At 34.3% G+C, this 23137-nt stretch overlaps 3 protein-coding genes across 3 annotated transcripts; 2 read left to right on the top strand and 1 right to left on the bottom strand.

Moving 5' to 3' along the window:
* The first annotated feature begins 3878 nt into the window (after nt 1-3878).
* On the top strand, nt 3879-7235 carry LOC112086621. The gene is made up of 10 exons (XM_024155594.1): nt 3879-4121; nt 4180-4329; nt 4425-4715; nt 4789-4855; nt 4939-5171; nt 5244-5257; nt 5603-5624; nt 5709-6068; nt 6526-6827; nt 6986-7235. Exons 1-10 carry the CDS (start codon nt 3879-3881, stop codon nt 7233-7235), a joined length of 1932 nt encoding a protein of 643 aa, XP_024011362.1.
* Nucleotides 7236-7802: 567 nt separating this feature from the next.
* LOC112086620 (uncharacterized protein At4g04775-like) lies at nt 7803-8412 on the top strand. The gene is made up of 2 exons (XM_024155593.1): nt 7803-7988; nt 8077-8412. The coding sequence occupies exons 1-2, from the start codon at nt 7803-7805 to the stop codon at nt 8410-8412; spliced, it is 522 nt and encodes a 173-aa protein (XP_024011361.1).
* A 465-nt stretch (nt 8413-8877) lies between these two features.
* On the bottom strand, nt 8878-12829 carry LOC112086619. The gene is made up of 5 exons (XM_024155592.1): nt 12338-12829; nt 11997-12236; nt 11677-11911; nt 9447-9928; nt 8878-9363 (listed from the first exon to the last, which is right to left on the bottom strand). The coding sequence occupies exons 1-5, from the start codon at nt 12827-12829 to the stop codon at nt 8878-8880; spliced, it is 1935 nt and encodes a 644-aa protein (XP_024011360.1).
* Nucleotides 12830-23137: the final 10308 nt, after the last annotated feature.

The raw sequence follows: 23137 nt of genomic DNA, 5'->3' as shown, positions 1-23137 counted from the left end.
TCGTTTTTCTTCCTTCTTTTCTTTAATTTCCTGCACTTTCAATTTCATTTATGATGCTTTGTTACAATATGTTTGAGTAGTTACCCAGTTGGGTTTAAAGGGATTGTTCAAAGGGAATTTCATGTGTCTTTGCTTATGAATTGCTAGATTTAGGATTATTAATCTTCTAGATGTTCTTCGTTTGCCTTTAATCTTACTGCGTGATTCTTTGCTGGCCACTTAGAAGCCGATCTGACATGATATGTTGCGAAAGCTTTCATTGATTGTCTGAACTAGGGTGAAACGAGCAATGATTCTTTAGGAGTGGAAACCTACCTATAGTTGAGTTGTGAATGTTGATGAGTCTTGTTCTGCTATTGCATCTTCTCCCTTCCAGGATCAGAGTGGAAACCTACTGATCAGGTTTGCGAGAGATAGTTGTTTAGTGCTGCGAAAGTAGGCTATTCATACTTCTGTGCCTCGAGGTCTAGAACATACGTAGTTGATTACCTTTATCACTTGTTTAAAATCGACATAGCTTAGTCCATGAATCCCTGCGAAAACCCTTGAGCCCCAACGTTTGTCTTTAATCGCTTACAACCTTCAATTCTATTTGCTTTTCATTCGCTTAATACTAGCTTATATTCGCACTTGTTTAATCGCTTATTACTTGCTTTTATTTTCTTTTGTTTTTCAATTGCTTTTACTTGCTTTACTTTCTAGTTTAGATTTAGTAACAACCAAAACCCAAAACCAAAACCAAAACCAAAACATGTTTAGTTCTAGTCTGATTTAAGCATTGCCGTGAATTCGTACTGAAACAACTAAGTCTCTGTGGATCGATACCCTAAGTACTACAGCGCACATCTGTGCACTTGTAGACATTTAGGGGTTATAAATTTAAAACCTGAAGCTTAGCAAAACGAAAACAACAACCCCGCTTTTGCTCGCAATCATCTACTATCTTGCGTGCATTGACTAAGAAAAAATTGAAATCTTGGGAAGAAACTTTACCGCATGTCGAATATGCATATAATCATTCAATGCATACCGCTTCAAAGTATTCACCTTTTGAGATTGTTTATGGTTTTAACCCACATCTCCTTTGGATCTAATTCATTTGCCCATGAGTGAAAGAGTTAGCATGGATAGGAATAAGAAAGCTGACCTTGTGAAGCAGATCCATAAGAAATTTAGAAAACATTGAGGTCAAGACTAAGCTATATGAGAAGCAAGCCAACAAAGGTAGATGCAAGGTGGTTTTTGAAGAAGGGTATCTTGTTTGCATTCATTTGGGGAAAGAGAGATTTCCTACTGAGAGAAAATCAAAACTTATGCCAAGGATTGATGGACAATTCAAAATCATCAAGAAGATTGGCGACAATGCTTACCAATTTGATCTTCAAGGTAAGTATAATGTAAGCTCAAGTTTTAATGTATCTGACTTGGTTCCATTTGTTGCAGATGATCCAGATTTGAGGACAAATCCTTTTCAAGAGAGGGATGATGTGATCATGGACATGAAGCAAGAAGAAGAGCTTGTAGCTGAAGAACCATTGCTTGCGCCGACTGCTCCTATGACCTGATCCAAGACAAAAAGACTTAGAGACGCTGTTGGCGGGTTACTTACTCATCTATGGAGCCAACATGACGACTTGATCTAAGGAAAATATTGTATAGACACTAATCGGTACTTTATTCTGATGGTTGTATTCTTCATTCTTTTATCAATATAGTTATATTTGAGTATTATTGTAAATTGTTTTTGGGTAAAAAATACTATTTGACTACATAATTTAATCTTAAATGTTTCAGAATTTGTTTGAATTTTTGAGTTTTTAGAAACTTTTGGTTAAAAGATTTAATAATCAAAATGTAAATTTATCATCTCTTAAATTTATATGTTTCAGAAGTTATTTTCTATTTTTTGAAATTCTTAATTATTTAATGTCATTTTTATTTAAAAATTGGCAGTTCCATATACATCTTTTAATGGTATATTGTAGAATTAGTACACAGTCAATATTTCAAATAGGCAAATAAAATAGTTGAGGTATTTTTGTAGATAAAAAAAATAATAATTGGGGCACTAGAAAGCTTAGCGTTATTTAGTTGGAATATCTTTATAGATTTTTTCTAATTATCAATTAAATTTTGAGAAATTGTCGTAACAATTTTTTTTTTCATCTAACAACTCCTTCAGTTTTGTATTAAATATCGTTTATAAAATTAAATTTTGTTTTATTTTATATTTTGAATGCAGATTTTTGAGTAATTGTTTTACTTTTATCTCTACTGTTTTTGCTCATTAACAAGTGAGATCATAGTATATTAGAAGAAATAAAATAGAAAATAAAATTAATTTTTAAGTATGTGTGAAAAATCTTAAATAATATTTATAAGGAAAATTACTTATAATGTACCGAAACTATCTTTTTATTACTATAATGACTCGTTTTAAGTATGGAATAGTAGAAGATATTGGATATTACGTGTACTCCATGATTGTATCACTTTATTACGAGATTGCCATTCGAGAAAATTTTGTTTTTGGTTAAAAAATAAAAATTGAACCCTTTTACTTTTGGTTTTATCTACGTTGACACATGGATTAAAATACATTTACTTTCCCAGATAACTATTCATATTTTTACATTTTACAGAAACTTTTCAGTTTCTTTCTCTTTCGCCGCTCTTTCCTGTATCTTCGTTCTCTCTGACGACAAAACCGTACGTATTCTCAGGCGACGAAATCCGACGAAAATTTGTGGATAAATACCGACGAAATCTCGGTACAGTCTTCTAGTCTGAAATTCTCCTCTTTTCCTGGCTTTCATTACTGTTTTCATTGTCGAAGTTAAGGTGACTCTTCATATTCGCCGATTTTTTGTTCTTTTATTACTTTCCGTTGTCATCTTCTCTGGTTTTCTGTCGTGTTCCGGTCTTTTCTTATAGTGGTGGGTGTTTTTTTCTGAAGAGGAGACCACCGTGTAAAACCCTAATTTTTTTTTTCGCGAAAATTTTTTGTTTTCTTTCTCGAATGTACTGATGATGTTGCGTTATAAAACTAAAATCTATGAATGGTTTGAAGTATGTTGAATGTATTCTATTTTGTTGACAAAGTTATTGAAAATTCCCGCGTTCTTTCCGTGGATTTACGAACTATTGTGTAGACTTTTAATGTTATTGTGTAGGTTATAGATGTAGATCTGTTGAATGTTTTGTTGGGTATATCCCATTTGTTTTCTGTAGAAGATTTGTTGAAATCGTTTATCTGTAGACTTGATTTTGTAGACTTTCTTTATTGATGTAAAAGATATGTTTTGCCCCTTTCTTAAATCGACAGATATATTAGTTATCAACGTAGACTTGTTTAGCTGGATTTGTTAGTTGTAATGTAGAAGACTTGTTTAAATTGTCGTAGACTTATATTTGTATAGTGGACATTTGTAATTATCGATGGTAGACTTTTGCATTACATTGTTGGTTGATAACGTCTTCTTTTACCTGTTGTGCAGAATGGCGTCTTACCCCAGTAGATATTATGGTGATGGAAAGATACCACCGCAGAAGAAGAACATGCACCATTACTGTATTTTGGGGAACATTAGTAGCATCAAGGATGATTTGGGCGATGAAGTGTGGAGCTATCTGTTAAATTCGCTTGTGGGTGCTATTTGTAAGCTTGCTGAAAGTGACTTCACCTGGTCAGCGAAAACGGTGCATAATGTGCTCACACGTCAGTTGGGTACAGGAAAACCTCATGAAATCTGGTGTTTGGTTGATGATCAACCAATTCGTTTTTCTTTGTGTGAGTTTGCTGCGAATTCGGGGATGAATGCAGAGCCATATGACGTAGCAGGGAAGTGGGATGCTGATCATACGGAACGATGGGGGATATGAAGGTTTCCCTCAATGATGGACCTAGTTGGGATGAGCTGCAAGAGGTTTTACGGGGATGTAGGACCTGGACGTTTGAAAAGCGCAGAATGGTTGGCTGTTTATGCGTGCTTTCTGCTGGAGTGCTTGGGCTTCATCCTGCTTCAAAAATTCCACTCAAGTTTGCGAAGAGAGTACTTGATGTTGAAGCATTTGAGCAGTTTCCGTGGGGCAGAGTGGCACATGAGAGTCTACTGGAGTTTGTTAGCGGATTATAACAGCAGATCCTATACCATTGGTGGTTTTGTCCCCATCCTCCAGATATGGGTTTACGAGACGATTACCATTATTGGTGAGAGGTTTGGGAATAAGGTTGATGGGATAGAAGTTCCTCTGCTCTCGTGGCTTGGTTCCCGTAAGCGTTATGACTTCGACTTACTAATGGAAGAGGATAAGACGACGCATGAGAGGGTATGAATTCAATTTTTCTAAAATTTTGAAACTCTTTAATAATATTTTTAAATCAAAATAGACTTAGTAAGCATTGTATTGTTTATGTTATGTAGGTTCGAGTTAGACATATTATTGTCAATGACGGTGAGGACCTGAAACCAAAGTGGAGTAATGATAATGTCGATTCAAAAGTGGACAAACTGCTGGATGATATCCTACACGATCGTCTGGACCGAAATGCCTGGATAATTTATCCAAAAACGAAGACTAGTGGGAAAGAACTGGTCGGTGAAAGTGATGATGACTTTGTTGAAGAAAGGGTAAATCGATCTTCAAAAAAGGTTGTCAAAAACACCAAACACAAAGACGAAATGAGTGTTAAGGAATCAGAGAAAGCTAGAAAGGTGAGTCTTCTTGAGTGATAGTTTAGTTTCTGTATTTTGATATACTGATCAGTTGAGTTTGGTGTCTTTTTAGGTTCCAAGAGTGAGTTCGGCAGACACAGCGACATGGTCTACTTCTCAACCTGATGCTATGGCGGAAGGTATAATAACTCTTTTGCAAGCACTAACGACGAAGGTGGAAACTTTGGGCAGCAGTATGACCACTTCAATGGATGATTTGAAGGGAAAAGTGGACAAAAAATGGCTTTGATAGAAGAAAAAGTTACCGGGAAAATGGCTTTGATAGAGAAAGATGTTGCTGGGACAATGGAATCTATGGTGGGGAAGGTTGAAGGGAAAATTTTTCAACTGGAGAATGAAATGAACGAGGTGAAAGAGTTGGATAAAAAGGCGTCAAAAGCAGAAGAAGTTCACTTTAGTGGCAGTTTGAATGATAACGTAAATAGCAAGAATCCGGTAAGCTTTTGAGTAGATTTGTTTTTTTGTTTCGACTTGTTGGATATGGCTTGAAATGTGTTATTGTTGCAGGCAAAAACTGGAGAGTAATACCAGTGACTCCAGGCTTATGCTTGACATCAGCAATTTTGAAAGTTTCATTTTCTGTTGGGACCTTTATATTCTGTACAAAACCGGTTTTGGGATTGTATTTACTTATTTTGAATCTTTTGTTTAGTTGTGTGAATTTTTTTATGTCCATGCGTTAATCGAATCTTTGTTGTCAATTTTCCCTTTGTTCAATAACAAAAGGTTTCACTATCGGGGTTAAATATTTCAAAATAATAGCATTGACGCAGACATATTTACGGTAAAATTGGTTTTAATACAGTATACATACTTATGTGTCAGATCCTGTATATCAGTGTAGATTTTATTCTCTATTATTGCAGATTAACCATTAGTAGCATGGGGGTAGAGTTGCTTGATTGTTGTTGGTATAGGTAGACATATTTCGATACATGGGTTTAGAATCTGAGTTCTTTGTCTATTTCGCAGTCATGGATGGTTCTGCAGAAGCAGACATCTGATGGAGTGACAACGCAGTGTGTTGTAAGAACTGCAAAACCCTTTGTTAAGGAGAACGTGTTTCCGCCTTATCAACCAACAGATGAGTTGATTGACATTACCGAGGAAGTTGCCAAAGCTGATGCAACGATGAGAAGACCTTCTCATTCAGGTTCTATGTTCTCGAACTCATTTGAACGGAAAAAATGCAATAACGTCGACATAGCTTTGGATGCAATCGCAGGTGCCCTTGGTGTCGACACACCCCTGATAAAGCAAAAAAAGCAGAAGGCCGCTTCCCAGTTATTTCCCTTTCTTGGGAAGTCAGCAGTTAATCGCCTCAAGGATGGTGTAACTCGATCTCTTAGAGCATATGATCCCTTTTACGAAATAGAACCTTTTAAAATGAGGCAATTGATAGATCGGATTGCAGAAGAAGAGTAAGTACTGCTGATTCCTTTAACATACCCGTAAATATACACTTCAAGTCTTATAACTAACACCTTTCCTTAATGTGAAAAAAATTTCAGGGAGAATCCTATATGATCTTTCGTAGGAGCAACCAATTTCTACAAAATATTGATGACCCCAAAGGAGAAGTGGCCAAAAAATGATTACAAATATGGATGGCTGGGTGAATGCGTAAGCCATAAACTTGGACCCTCAAACTCTACTCTACTTAAACTCTCATTTTCAGTGTAGATATTCTGATGTTTTTGGGGATGACTTTCATATAAGATAGAATTTATATAGGGTATATGGAAGGCATAATTTCTGTTATTGACTTATTCTACAATGTATTTTGCAGCACATGACATCTTTCGCACATTTGCTTAGGAAGAGATCTCTCAGAGACCCAACTCCTTTATACAGCCCACGGATTGCTTTTCTCGACCAATGCTGGGTTAATTCTTGGTACCACGACTACAAGCAGTTTGCCATCAATCCAAAAAACTTCATGTTCCGAGAATCATATGTTGAGGTCCTCAACGGTGCATACCCTTACTATGCTGTGACGAACAAAAAATGGGTGGTTGATGTTGATCATCTCTATTTTGCGCACAACATTAACGATCGTCATTGGATTGCTCTTCAAGTGAACCTCCTCAGGCAACATATCGATGTTTACGATTGCATCATATCCGCGTATACCGACAAGCAGATAATTGACGAGGTCAGGATATGCAAGAATGATTCCCTATATGCTCAGATCTGTTGCTCCTCCTGCATCAAAAAAAGACATCATTCTGAAGCAATACACCATACAGGAGGAAGTCGAATGTGCCGCAGAACATACAGACTGGGGATTGCGGTGTGTATACCTGTAAGTTCATCGAGTGCCATGCTCTTGGGTACTCCTTCGATGGGATCAGCGATAAAAGCATGCCTTTCTTGAGGATGAAGATTGAAGTAGAGCTTTTCGATGAGGTCCCTGACACATATAACCAAATGTTTAATCCACTTCATCGAGGTAACCAGAGTGAACGTTTGCTGCTTCACAATGACTCACAGCCATAGGTTCTTTCCAAGTACCAGGGCTAATTTTAGAGTTATGGTTGACTGATTGTATGTACTTGCACCCCTAATGTTTTGTAACGGCGTAATTGGCATAATGTATGCACTAACAGGCCTATTTTTTGGCGGCGTAAATGCCATAAACATTTCGGATGTTTGTAGACTTTTTACGAGTTGTAGACTGAATATGGTATATGTAGACTTATTATTATGTTGAAGGCTCCTAACTTCGTATTCTGTAGACTTATTATTATGTAGACTTACTGAATACGGAGACTTACTGAATACGTAGACTAAAATCTGAATACGAAGACTTACTGAATACGTAGACTTACTGAATACGTAGACTTACTGAATACGTGGACATACTGAATACGTAGACTTATTATTTGTTGACGATGTAGATTTATTATGTGACGCTCATGAGGTAGACTTAGTTAGTCTACACCACATGTGCGGAACAGTTTTCATTTTCACCCGTGATATATAAGTTGGGAATAATTGTCTTTTTAGGGTTTCAATGCCGCCGTTGCATAACGAAAGAATACATTTCCCCCAAAAACGAAGACGATGCCCAGTTACAGTAGCGGTTCTTCCGAATATGAAGACCCTTGGGCCTGTCGTTATGCTCGAGCGGATGCAAATTATGGGATACTGGAAAAATGTTTTTGTGGTCGTCGTCTCATCATTGAAGAGTCCACGGTTACGGCGACGTTCGGCAGAAGATTTTACACATGCCCGGAGATTTTGGGAGAGGTTTGTATGCTTCTTAATAATGATTTCTTTCGAAGATATAGATATCTCCTAACATAAATACATAACAACAATTACATTTTTTAACTAGGAGAATGATGAACACATTTGGAAATGGTGGGACGAAGCAGTGTCAGAGCAACTGTCGATTGTAAAATCCAGAATAGAAGAGCAACGCGAGATGATGCAGAGGTTGTTCAGAGTTGATATTCCTACTGTTTCACAAACAGAAATGGAGAGTCGTATGGCTCATATGCGAATGATAATGGAGGGCAATGGGGATGACATTTCCGAGATCAAGCTACTCATACTCGACATGCAACGAGAAACAGATTGGTTGAAGCAGATAATTACAAACCGATGCTCAGATATTGTGCTCCTTGCGTTATTCTTGGTGTTTGCTGCGATGACTCTTCTGTTTAAGTAATCTGCTCGAAGGCAATGTTTTATGCAACAGGATTAATTAGTCTTCGGATAGCTGTAGTGCATAAGTATCTTTCTCATTATTTATGTAATGATCTTGTAGGTATTAACAACTGTAGAAGGATCTGTAATAAGACCCAGGTATTTCTCTACTTTGCTTCGTGTTTATGTAAAACAATGCTTTGTGTTTTGGTTCAACTTTGTTTCCAGTTCGTGGACAAATTAAAACTGTTTTGTCGACTTTTTATGTTAGTCCACATTGTCTGTGCAGACTTTTAAATGGTCTTGCTTACAGTGGACTTATTTTGATAGTCCACGAAGTCTATGTAGACTTGTAAATAAATGTGTAGACTTATAATAGTCGTTTTGTAAAACCTGAGTGGTATAGCGCATAGTATATTGACTAAATCAAGGGAAAACAAGGGACAACATTCAGATCCCCATACAGGGAAGATTTTACATATTTACGCTACCAAGTTAACCAAGAGACAAACAAGAAAGAGCAAGTCCTAACATTATGACCTGTTTGACCACATTTGGAGCAAGTTGGAAGTTTTCTTGGAACTTTCTTCGCACACGCAACTTCAATGGCTGATTTATACCTACACTTCTTTGGCCTTCCTGGAGGTTGGCGTACCAACGGAGGAACGCATATCTTTGCTTCTACCTCTGCGGGAATTGGTGATTGTCTATCCCTTGGGGCAATGGATGCAGCATAAGCGTTACCAAGATAGGTTGTGTGATAGTATTGATGACATAGCCTTATTGGTGAAACCTTTTTTGCATCCGCAGCCGCAAGAGCATGTACACAAGGTATCTTGTCCAAGTCAAACATGCGACATGTACATTTCTTCATTGTTAAATTGACAACATTGACATATGCTCCAACACCGATTTCAAATTGATGTGCATCAATCTGCTGGACTGGTAGATCTTTACACCTTTCCATGCGACCCTGACCATGTAGTGAATATAAAAAATCAGTGTATCACCAATAATAGGGAAGTATTCTACAATTCCTTGGAAAACGAATTTTACCTCGAGCAACTTCTCAATGCCGCATGTTAAGACGGTTTTCATTAGTCTTGCATCTTCACGCCGCTTAGCAAACCATCTTGTCAACATTGACCTTATAGCGTCTATAAGTTGCATAATTGGCAAGGTTCTAGCCTCTGAAAGGACTTTGTTGATTGAATCTGCTATATTTGTCGTGGTGAAATTGTACCTATCCCCATGAAAATGAACACGCGTCCACAACCGCACATCAGCCTTTTGCAAGTAAGCGTGAAAAGCTGGATTCACCTGTCGAATTTCTTCGAAAATACCATTAAATTCGTGTATTCGATAAGCATTTGCAGCTTTTTTAACAAGCTTGAATGATTCACCACCTCTAAACCGTTGTAATATATTCTTATACAAATCGTAAGTGCAAATTCCCCGAGTTGGTTGAGGATAAATCTTCCCAATGGCGTTTCCAATGGCTCTGTGTCTATCTGAGATGATGGCGAGTCCCCTATCATCTGGTATGACATTGCTTAATGATGTCCGTGTGGTGTTGAGGGTTGTCAAGTTTTACCCTAAATGAAATCAATAGCCGCAAGTGCACAGCTGATCGATTATAGTACTTAGGGATCGAATCCACAGGGAAGGAGGATCTTTCCTGCAAAAACCTTCGAAATAAATATAAAGTAAGGAAGTCTAGAACCAAACGGTTTTGTGGGGGTTTTGGTGGGGTGTTTAAATGCAAAAACGAATCCTAAAGAGACAATACGGGAATTAAAATGACCTAATAACTAAACTTAACGAAAACAGGTAAAAACGGGAAAAACGGCTAACCTAATTGCTTAAATGAAAATCGATTGAAAAGGAATGAAAATATTGAACTAAAGCTTGAAATAAAACGGTGTAAATCTATAAGAAAGAAAGTGTTGGGCTTCAGGGAAGTTTTCTCAGGGGTACGAACGATTCAAAACATTGCTAGAGAGTAAAATCTTAGCTTAAACTTTTCGAACTGGAGTCACGGACGTATGAATACGCCACTGTCGTGATCATAGACAACTATCTCTCTCAACCCTGACCAGTAGGTTTCCACTCTGGCCCTGGAAAAGAAGAGATGCATTATGTTTAAGACTCGTCAGCATTCACAAATCGCCCATAGGTAGGTTTCCACTCCTATGTTTGTTTGCTCTCCCAAACTAGATCTGACACCAGATGAACACTTTCGTGTCACCAAGCATCTGGATCAGATTGTAGTTCATGACGCTACTCTCATGCAGTAAAAACGAATTTAGAAGAAAAAGTTCTAAGATTCGGCTAAATAGCCAATGGAATCCTCACCGAACATATATATCCCCATCGAAAATCCCTTAATCCCAACAATAAAACTACTCAGACATGATGAACGAAATCAAAAACATAGTATTAAAAAGTAGAATAGAAACCGAAATTGAAAAAGAAAGAACAAGGGTTCAAGAGACAAATCTCACTCTCCCTAAAACCTAAAACTTAAAAAGTATTCTAAAACAATAAGAGCATATGAGGTCCTCCTCCTTAGGGTTCGTAAAACATGTATTTATAGTGCTCAAGACATCTTTGGGCGTCACTTAGGATTCTCCAAATGAAGGAATCATTTTGGGCTTCAGAAATGGGCCTTCGGGCTCGGACTTGGCTGGCCGCGGTCGGGATGAGTGTGACCGCGGGGAATGGGTGTCTGGCCGCGGTCGCGGTGCTTCTGACCGCGGGAAATACTCTGTTGGCCGCGGGTGGAAACGCTTGCCGGCTGGTTTACGGGACATCTTGCTCTTCGCGTATCTATTGATTGAACCGTTGGATTGCCAAGCTGTAAAATGTGCTGGAAAGCTGATACTTCCATCTTTAAGATCTCCAAATTTGAGCTGGATCAGACGGTGAGAAGGCCTTCAATCGGGGGTGAACTTCTGACGGTTTGACTCTGAGCTGAAATCTGGTTTTCTATCCATTTTGTTAAGCTTTTCCCTAAGTTACCTGAAAAGAGTCTTGGAACTACAAATACTAGAAAAACGTAATAAAAGTACTTGAAAGCAATTAAAAACATAGAAAAAGTATTTCAAAACGATCCATAAAAGTGGTCAAAATACGGTGTTATCACTTAATTGTTTAAAAAACCACTCCCATGATTCATCATTTTCAGAGTCCACCACGCCAAATGCAATAGAAATATACCAAAGTTCCCATCTTGTCCAGTTGCAAGCAAAAATGTACCTTTGTATTTGCCTTTGTAAGTGTATACCATCAACTACTATGACTTTCCTCATGTACTGAAACCCAGTAATACTTGCACCAAAAGCTATAAACATGTACTTAAACCTGTTGCTCTCGTCAACATGGAGGCGTGTATAACTACCAGGATTAGCTCGACGTATTTGATAGAGATATGTGGGGAGCTCTTTGTAACCACTTTCTGGTGTTCCCCTTAGTAAATCTCGTGCATGTCTCAAAGCACGATGAGCCTTCCAATATTCAACCTACATTTTAACCATGTTTCATATAAGTCCACGGTTACCAAAAAATAGCAGTGTCAGTATAAGATAAGTGCACAAACCGAGTTACCTTAATGCGAAATCGTTTCTGAAATGCATCGGCAACATGATTAGGTAATACGCTTGGACCAACACCGCCAACAAAATCTTTGTAAAGTACACCTAGAATCTGATGGGTCGCTTGCCGAGTACGGCCAGAACGCTCTGTCACAGAACAAGTGTGATTTCCATCATATATCCGAACGTTAAATTGTAAGCTGTTTCCAACTGGTGAAGCTCTAAGCTTCCACGAACAATGCTTAACCCAACACTTCACCACATACAAAGTCGGGTTGATTTGTCCACATCATAATCAAAACGATTGATAACTGAAAGAATCTTCAGCCTTGTCTCCAATGCCTCCTTGTTTACATATCGTTGACCAACAGCAACATTCAAGGCAGACATTTCAAGTACCTGATACTCATCCGGTTTATTTGTCTTACTCGGTGCTCCTTTAATAGTGGTCGCTTGACTCTGGTTATCGTCTTCTACAACGGTTTTGGACTTTCCATATGCTGAATAATCATCATCACCCTCTGATGCCCCATCGGAGTCATCGCAGCAATCAAATATATCTCCTTCTTCATCCAAGTCTTCTTCATCGTGACTTCCTGCATCTTCCTCAATTTTGGCCCTTATTTTTCTTTCTTTCTCGTCGGCCTTCTTTCTGTCTTTTATGGTCACACATAACCGAATAGATGCTTCCAAACACTGATCTAAATACCAATGAAATTGGCGACTGTTTCCAACTACGACAGACGGAGTATCTTGAGGTAAGTGTGCCAAAACTTTCTTTGGAAGCATGTAAGTCAGCTCGATCTGTTGCAATCTTTTGTCGAAATAAAATTCTTCATACACCATCGAAACGAACTCCTTAAAACTTGTTCCATGATCTACAACAACAACTCGACTACCCCTTGTATTGTCAACAAAAAATAACCACCGGTTGTTTTGGTATCTCCATTCACCACATACAATGATTATCTGCATTGTATGAAGACTAAGATTCAAAGAACAAGAAGGAAAAAATTTAGAACAAGTGGATTCATACTCTGATGAAATCGTACTCTGTTTTAGTTCATCGTCATAAATGCAGACTCATTAATTACGTGGCAACTACCAAGCTCAACGAGCAACCACTTTATCATTATGTCTATATGAACGCATAAGTCTGCACCATCGAACGCATAAGTCTACCTCGAAGGCATTTCGTGAAACAAGTCTACAACCTGAACAAGTCCACAAAATGCGAATGAACTTGTTCGATAAATCTGCACCATCGAACGCATAAGTCTACATAACAAGTCTACCTCGAAGGGAAACCCTGAAACAAGTCTACAACCTGAACAAGTCCACAAAACGCGAATGGACTTGTTCGATAAATCTGCACCATCGAGCTCATAAGTCTACTTTGAAAGTCTACGTTCAAGTAAATCAGAGTAACAAGTCTACTAGCTTAACAAATCCACCAAAACAGTGGTCGGTGAACACAGGTAAGTCTGCACCATCAACAAACAAATCTACAAAAAAAGTCTACCTAAAAAGGCATTTTGTGAAACAAGTCTACAACCTGAACAAGTCCACTAAACGCTAATAAACTTGTTCGATAAATCTGCACCATCGAACGCATAAGTTTACATAACTAGTCTACCTCGAAGGGAAACCCTGAAACAAGTCTACAACCTGAACAAGTCCACAAAACGGGAATGGACTTCTTTGAAAAATCTGCAACATCGAACGCATAAGTCTACATTACAAGTCTACCTCGAAGGGAAACCCTGAAACAAGTCTACAACCTGAACAATTCCACAAAACGCTAATGAACTTGTTCGGTAAATCTGCACCATCGAACGCATATATAAGTCTACATAACAAGTCTACCTCGAAGGGAAACCCTAAAACAAGTCTACAACCTTAACAAGTCCACAAAACGCTAATGAACTTGTTCGATAAATCTGCACCATCGAACGCATAAGTCTACATAACAAGTCTACCTTGAAGTTAGCATGTCGACTGAATTAAAAGTCCACGATCAATACTTTAGCGGTAGCAGTAACGTAAATAAGTACCTCGATCTAATAAAAAATTAATGGCACTGTCGTTATTCGTTTTTTGCTAGCATGCATTTATAAGGGTCTTATGGATATTTATGACCCTCAAAAACATTTTTGTCATTTTTCAAACTTTTGATATATTCTAGTAATAAAATGATGATTTTGGTATTTTTTAGTCATTCTCCCTATTTATAATGAAACATATAGAATATAATAACTTTTTAATTACCAAAATAAAATAAAATAACCATACCACTATATTCTCTTATAGTTTTCATAATTTGTGGATTTAACCAAAAAAAAAAAAACACGCCGCTTATATAGAAATAAAGAAATAATGAATGTCAGAGGCCACAATAAATTTTGCAGAAAATGGTACCTGATTTAGGCTATTATATGTTTTTTTATCGATGAACTAATATACATTAATTGGCTTGGGTTCACCAATCATTGACTAGGATTTAACGTTATCTTCTATAAAATATTATCATATAATCAAGTAGTATATTCTCACAATTTAAGGTATCGAATTTCTCCTCAATATATGTCTCTTATCGATGACACAGTGTCCATATAAACTAGCTAGGATTTAACTAGTTAAAATATGTATGACTTGTCCGTTACAATTTAGAGTATAGTTTTCCCATAGTATTTGCTTTTTTTTTTTTAATGGATGGTCTACAGTACATTAATTAATATGTTAGGATTCACCAATCTTCACTAGGGTTTAGCGTTCTCACATTTAAGGATATTATTATTTCGTAAGATAGTTAAAAATTCTGTTTGGGCTCTCACAATCACAATTATGATTTAGATTTTTCCTGCTATAAATCTCTTATGGACGACCTAATGTATATTAATTAGTTTGTTCACTAAATCTTATACAAGGGTTTAGCGTTGTTTCGTTTTGGCTAGTATCATCTTTTTGGGTAATTAATTTATGACAATGTGTTTAAGTATTTATGTGTTTGAATTCCTATTATAATTTTATTAAAGAATGTAAAATCAATTTAACCAAAAACATGTTTTTATAGAATGCAACTTAGTTAGAGTTTTTAGAAGAGATGTTTAAAAGTGTTGGTTAAGAATTTTTTAAAAATATTATATTTTATATATCACCGAGTGTACATTGTAAAAGAAAATTCTGGTTATTTTTAATCCAATTGTACATTTGTTTTGAAAATTCTTCAAAAAGAATAATTAATTTAAATTTGTTAAAAAAGGTTTTGAATAATCAACTTACTTGGTCAAAGTACTCTTATCCTCAAATTATCCTTTATAATTTTTTCTTATTTGGCCAAAACATAATGCGTCTATATTTGTGTGGTTTCTGAATTTTTATTTTATATATAAATTCATTTCTAATAGATACAATACCTCCAATCTTGTAAATTCTCGCTGATATATTGAAATAAACCATAAACTAGTAAAAAAACATGATAAATAATCATTCTAATATTTGAAAATAAAAAAATAGTAATGGGCCTAACTTACAATATTAATTTCTCGATTGTGGGCCACATCCGTAGATGTCCAGTCCCACAAACTTCACGTTTCAGATGTCCAGTCCTGAGCGTGAGAGGGGTGTATCAGATGATTTGTCCCACATCGATGATATAGGAGATTTGTGGACAATATATAAGTATGTGGCAATTAGCCACTCACGAGCTAGCTTTCAGGTGTGAGTTAGGTTCATTACTAATATGGTATCAAAGCCTAAGGTTCAAATTTTTTGATTATAGGCCACACTCGTGGATGTTCAGTCCCACAAACTTCACGCTTCAGATGTCCAATACTGAGCGTGAGGGAGGGGGGTGTGTTAGATGATTTCTCCCACATTGATGATATTTGAGATTTGTGGACAATATATAAGTGTGTGACAATCTTCCACTTATGAGCTAGCTTTTGGGTGTGAGTTAGGCCCATTACTAATTGATAACACCGTATTTTGAACATTTTTATGGATCATAAATGTATCTTATGCAGGTGTTTTAACTCTGTTTTCAATGGTTTTTAAAGTGTTTTCAATGTTTTAGAGTTTCAAAAGACTGTACAGGAAATTTGGGCAAAAGATATGCAATTTGGAACAAATGAGCAATTTTTGATAAATGCAGACCATCAGAAGTATGACAAGCGATGAAAACCTTCTCACCGTCTGATCACCCCCACAATTTGAGACAACATAGAGGATCCAACCAGCTTTCTAATGCACTTGGTTTGAAGACAATCCAACAGTTAGATCTTCAGGTACTTCCGATGCAAGAATGACAGAAAATGCAGTTCCGGAAAAGAGCCATGTGTCGAGACCGCGGCCAACACCTGTTTTCCCGTGGGTAGAGCCACCGCGACCGTGAAACTTGGTCGTTCACTTTCCAGACGACTTAATTAATGCCCAGATCAATTCCTTTCGTTATTTTTGAAGCCCTAAGTGTTCAAGACCACTTCAGAAGCTATAAATACCCCTTTTAGGTCATTGTAAAGGGGAGGACCGAAACTGAGATAACTTAGAGAGAGAGAGAGAGAGAGAGAGAGGGATTTCGTGTGGAACCCTTGAGAGGAGGCCGCCGCATCAGAAGAAGGAGCCGCCGCTTGAGGAAGACATCGCGCCTCCATCTGCTTCTCCGTTCTTCGTTTTTCTTCCTTCTTTTCTTTAATTTCCTGCACTTTCAATACTCTATGATGGTTTGTTACAATATGTTTGAGTAGTTACCCAGTTGGGTTTCAAGGGATTGTTCAAAGGGAATTTCATGTGTCTTTGCTTATGAATTGCTAGATTTAGGATTATTAATCTTCTAGATGTTCTTCGTTTGCCTTTAATCTTACTGCGTGATTCTTTGCTGGCCACTTAGAAGCCGATCTGACATGATATGTTGCGAAAGCTTTCATTGATTTTCTGAACTAGGGTGAAACGAGCAATGATTCTTTAGGAGTGGAAACCTACCTATAGTTGAGTTTTGAATGTTGATGAGTCTTGTTCTGCTATTGCATCTTCTCCCTTCCAGGATCAGAGTGGAAACCTACTGATCAGGTTTGCGAGAGATAGTTGTTTAGTGCTGCGAAAGTAGGCTATTCATACTTCTGTGCCTCGAGTTCTAGAACATACGTAGTTGATTACCTTTATCACTTGTTTAAAATCGACATAGCCTAGTCCATGAATCCCTGCAAAACCCATTGATGCTGAACGTTTGTCTTTAATTGCTTACAACCTTTGTATTCCTCTGCTTTTCATTCGCTTATTTCCTTGTTTCCATTCTCCTTTGTTAATCGCTTTTACTTACTTTTTTTGCTTTCGTTTTCAATTGCTTTTACTTGTTTAGCTTTCTAGTTTAGATTTAGTGACAATCAAAAACCCAAAACCAAAACCAAAACCTTTTTAGTTCTAATCTGATTTAAGCGTTGCAGTGAATTCGTACTGAAACAACAAAGTCTCTGTGGATCGATACCCTAAGTACTACAGCGCACATCTGTGCACTTGCACACATTTAGGGGTTATAAATTTAAAACCTGAAGCTTAGTAAAACGAAAACCGACCAAACCCGTTTACAATCGCATCACTAATACAGATCTTTTGCAACAAATCTCTTAGATTGGTTTGACTTTTGATCATTTCTGGTATTGTGGCTCCAATTAATGTTGTAATATCCTTAACCCATCCCCTATATTTAAAGAGATGATATCTAAAATATTTTGAAAAAAGAAAAAATTATAATATAAACAAATAACATATTTTTTTTTAGTCTGATTATATGGGATCAAAAGTGTGTATGCGGAAAGTAAATAGTTTCAAAGCATAGTAACGGTCCATTCAAAAAAAAAATTCAGAAAGCAGATAAATGTTAGAAACATAAAAAACATGAACTTGTACATATTAATAATCTTATCGAACATGTAAAATTTTTTTATTTAAAATCAATCTTTTTACTATAGAAATTAATTTAAACAATTCTTAAATAAGATATTCCTTCTGTTACATAAATATTATAAATATTTTAAAGATTTTTTTAAAAAACTAAATATAACATATTTCTATACAAGCGTTATATTTATTGAATACTATGTGACCAATTAGCTATATAGTCTTTTTTATAATTAGCTGAATTATTTATATTTATATTTCAGATAATACTTTTAACGAAAAATAATTTTATATAATCTTCACCTTTTTAGCTAAAATAACTTATTATGAAACAAAGGGAACACTAAAATAAAATTAATATTTTTTTAATAAAGTATTGGAAAATATATTTCACTTATATAGATGAGGTCATTAGGTGAACGATATTCATAGTTTTAAGATACTAGTTGTCTATACAGAAACGCAAGTTCCCTTTGCACTCTTAAATTGGAAACACAATCTTTCACTGCTCTTTATAGTTGAAATACAAGCTTTTGTCGGGCTTCTGATGTGATTTTAATTGAATTGCATTTCAACTACTTTCCTCGCATTTTCTTCGAGAGATTTTGATTCTCATTGTAGTTCAAAACAGATATAGTTCCTCACACTAATTTTTCATGTAACCACAGCCGTGCTTATAGTGTTTTAAAAAAGGCATTTGCCTCAAACTCCCTTCAAAAATATATAAATCTTTTTTTTTGTCATCTAAAAATATATAAATCTAAATATTTTTAGTCAACACTTCTTCAATTTTCTTACACCTTGCGCTATTTTCTTCATCTTTCTTTCTATCTAAATTTGTTTTTATTTTGATTTTTTGTTGTCTAAACAAACTACTGCGTTTAACATGAATTTAATAACTTAAAAAAGCAACTATATTCATGTTTCTTTCCAATATTTTGACATTTAAGACTCTTTTATCCAGAAAATATATACTAAATCTTAGATTTTTATATGTTAATTTTTTTCAATATTTTGTAACTACATGAAAAAAAACTCCACTTTATAATTTTATCTTAAGCCCCTAAAACTCTTCGCACGGCACTGCATGTCGGTGTTCGAGACCTTTGTGTCTTTCCGGAAGTATATTACGGAAGAGAAACAATCGATAATAACATGCCATAATGTGATAATGATTAACTGATTACAAAATGCAGGTCGCACACACGACCAAGCTACACAGCTTGTCCTTATTTAGTGTTATTCTACTTTGGGATATATACTAGAAATGTAGAATAGAAACATATCACAGCTTGATTTTTGAATCAATGATTGAGCTTATGCCTTAACAAAGACTAGAATACCACCACTTATGTGCTAACAGAAACAAAGATGAAGAGGATCTTTTTCATACATATTGGTGACGTATATTTTGCCTATGCTGGAACACCACAAGAGTGGTTGTAATGGAGCACTCATAATCATTATATGTATAGTCCATTGTAACATATTTGGTGCCAACTTTGGGGCGACCAAGATGGCTGAAGATCATTAGGTTCTTCTTTTGCCTTTTTGAACTTTTATCATGGACACCATGTGCTTTGTTTTTTTTTTTTTTTCTCTCTTCAATTATTCCAGTATTTTAAGAAAATATATATATAGACCAAAACTTCAGTCCAAAGGATTACAGTATAACTGTATAAGTATTTGTTTATGAGAGGTATATGGTTAGTTCAAACCTAGGATAGTTATCTGGAATTTGGATTTTAATTGAATTAAACAATTTATATGCATGTAAATAACAAAATTTAGTTCAGAAAATATGAAAGCAAACTATTAATTATGGTGTTCTTTGTTCAATATTTGTTTACTAATTTAGGCGAGAGATCGAAACGCGCCGATTGCAGCTCGAAATTGACTACATGTAGAGTATAGATGTATCAACAAAAAAAAAAAAAAAAACAAAATGACGATGGTGATAAAAATAAAATAAAACAGAAATATAAAACTTTATAAATGAAAAGTGACATATATTTGGGTTGTTGACTGTCACGTGCTTACCAACTACTTTAATTGAGCATATAAAATCTACTTTTACAATGGTCTGAAAAGAGAACAAAGTTTGTTCATCCCCAGTTAAACTTGTTTCTACAAGTTTCAAAAAAACTGCTTACTTAAATTTATGTGTACAAAAAATGATGCATATAATGTTTATCGTGTTTTTTTTTTCTTTTCATTTCGGATGTTTGATATAGCAATAAGCCAATAAGGCGGGGTCTACAATACAGCCCAATTTTTGTTTAAATTATGTTGAAATTATAAACATAACTTTTTTGGTAATTATTACGCTTTTGAAAAAAGAAGAACTCAAAATTTCTGATTAGCAACATTTTCAAACGAGAGAATTTGAGATTTCGATCGTTTCGAAAGTTGTTATCGATTTTTTTTTTTTTTTTTTTTTTTTTTTTTTTTTAATTGTGGTTATCGATTTCGTCATAGGAGAAATGTTGCTTCAACTATAATCAAGTAGTTAGAGCACTCAAATCGCAAAAACATTTCTTCACTTTTGACATTCTTGGCGCCATGTAATTATTATGTCAAACAACATATCTCTACTTTTTTTTTGTCCTTCTTTTTGTTTTTAGAAGTAGGCAAAAATCAGAGACATTTATAATTTCCTGATACTCATATTTGGAATTGGATCCGTAGAATCAATAAATAACTACTAAGATTCAAATCTTCTGGTATCAAAATCCGATTTAAATCTGTCCTAAATATCTTAAAATTTAAAATAAAAATAATTTTATTTTCAAAGTTAAAATTAAAAATTTTATGTAAAAAATAAAACTAAATTTTATTCCGTGCAAATTAGATCAACATAAATATCATATCGTTTACATCTTCATAAATATTTTATATTTCAAATATGACTATTACTTTTCATATGTGAATTATTTTTTTTTAAAAGTATTAGTTTTTTTGATAATTTTTCTAATATTAAATATATAATTTAAATTAGACTATTTAAATAAAATTTAAATCAATATCTGATTTATTATTTCTGTAAAGATAATAACTGAATTTTAATTTTTGGTAGATAATCTAATCTAAATTTAAGAAAATGTTTAAAAAAATCTCAATTAATATTTGAATTTCAAAATTAAATTTATATAAATAATAAAATATATTTTATTAATATTTGACTAAATCAACTTGTTTTGGTAAAATGAATTTTATCTATCCACAAACAGAATAAATTTAAATTAAGAGAATTTTGTTTGGACACAAAAAGTATTTGTGTTTTAATTGAATATATATAATATAGAACTTTGTAAATTAGTTTTATAGATATTTAAAATAAATTTATTATACAGATTCTAAAAGATACTATAAAAATTTAAAAATAAAGGTTCTTTTTATTGTATTCAAGTATTCCTCTCTTAATTATTCTACCGTATACAAATAGTATATATATTTAAAATTACATATATACGAGCTGATCTGAATTTAAAATTATCTGGATTTAGATCTGACAGTTTTAAATACCCTATTATTTTTTGAAATCAGATCAAATCAAATCCTGGATTTCAAATATATATATATATATATAGTCTGATTAAATTTTCATTTTAAGTGATAACAAAAATTGACTGCCAGCTAGATGTTTTTTTTCAATAAAATTAACACTATTTTATAAACATTTTATTTTTAATAATTTGAAAAATTATTAATTAAATTATAAAATAGTTACATGAATAATTTTATAACAGACAATTCTACCGCCCTACAAAGATTCACAATCAACAATTTACCTGTACAATGCTCATGATGGAACATTTTATGACACTCAGGATTAGAAACTGAAAATCTCTTTAAATTTTTCCTTCTTCAACAATTATCCGGGAATTGAAATCCATACAACCTCGTGTAAAAGCATTAATAACCTTTAGTCAACCAATAAACCGATCAAGCTTCCACTTATAGAGTCAATTTAGTAAATAAAAAAACTGGGAAATAAATTTGGTAAATAACAATTGATGGAAAGTCCAATTAGGTAAACAGTTATGAAATAAAACTTAGTTATATATATATATTATTTTTTTATTTTTATTTTGAGAGAATTGTAAATATAAGACATATTTTGCTAAATATTGTTTTCTTAGGACTTTTTGGACTTTTACCACCTTTTTGACTAATACATTTTGATGAATGTTAAAAAAAAAAAATATTCAATAATCATTTTAGGAAAAAATATAATATAAAAAAAATATTTCCTTTACATGTTCTACAAAATGCGGAATGTGTATTCTACAAATCTATGATTTTGTAGAATTTATTTTCTGTTATTTTCTGTATAATCTACCAAACTTAGAATCGATATTCTACAACTTGTTCTGTATTTTACTGGCTCTATGGAATAAATATTATATTACTTGTTCTGCAATCTACTTTTTATATAATATAAATTCTGCTTTTTTTTTTGTTCAATGGAATATATAAATGTATTTTATCAAGTAGCTGGGAAAATCTGAAAAAATCTAAGGTTAATGACCAAAACTGAAAATCTTTAATATATATACTAAATAAATATCTGTATATATGCAGATTTAAAATTTAATATTTTATAACACCTAAACTAAAAACAGAAATAAAAAATGGAGTACATTTTTTCCTTTTTTTTTAATAAGATGTCGTTTTTATTCTTTTTATCACTTATATATTTTTATTCTAAACATAATTCTTGTTCATATACTTTTTAGGATTATGAACAAATTATTAAATTTCTTTTTAATTACATTTATTAAAAGTATAATTAAAAATCAATTAAACATGTGTCAATATTAGATCATTTAACTTAACACGTGCCACATTCAAACGAGTTACTAACTTTGAATCATTCTCCTTTATATTTTTCTTTTCTTTGTCACAAAACGTTATTTCGCTCGAGAAACTGATCTAAATAACACTAAAAAACTATAAGCTGACAAGTATAAAACCTTCATTTGAAAGGATACCAAAATAATATTCATTAAAGAGTCCAAAGACATTTCTATCCATAATTTCAAAACTCTTTTCAGGTTACTTAGGGAAAAACATTACAAAATAGAGAAAAGCCATCTTTTTAGCTTAGTGTCAAATCGTCAAAATTTCAGTTTCAAATAAAGACCTTCTCACCGTCTGATCCAAGTCAAATTTGGAGATATTCAAGAGGAGCCAGCTGTCTTTCCATTGCACTTTACTTGAGGAAAATCCAACGGTTCATCAAAAGATACATGAAGA

The sequence above is a fragment of the Eutrema salsugineum genome, unplaced genomic scaffold (assembly GCF_000478725.1).
Source record: "Eutrema salsugineum unplaced genomic scaffold, Eutsalg1_0 scaffold_2, whole genome shotgun sequence".
In the NCBI taxonomy this organism is placed as follows: Eukaryota; Viridiplantae; Streptophyta; class Magnoliopsida; order Brassicales; family Brassicaceae; genus Eutrema; species Eutrema salsugineum.
This window is presented reverse-complemented; position numbering and strand designations above follow the sequence as displayed.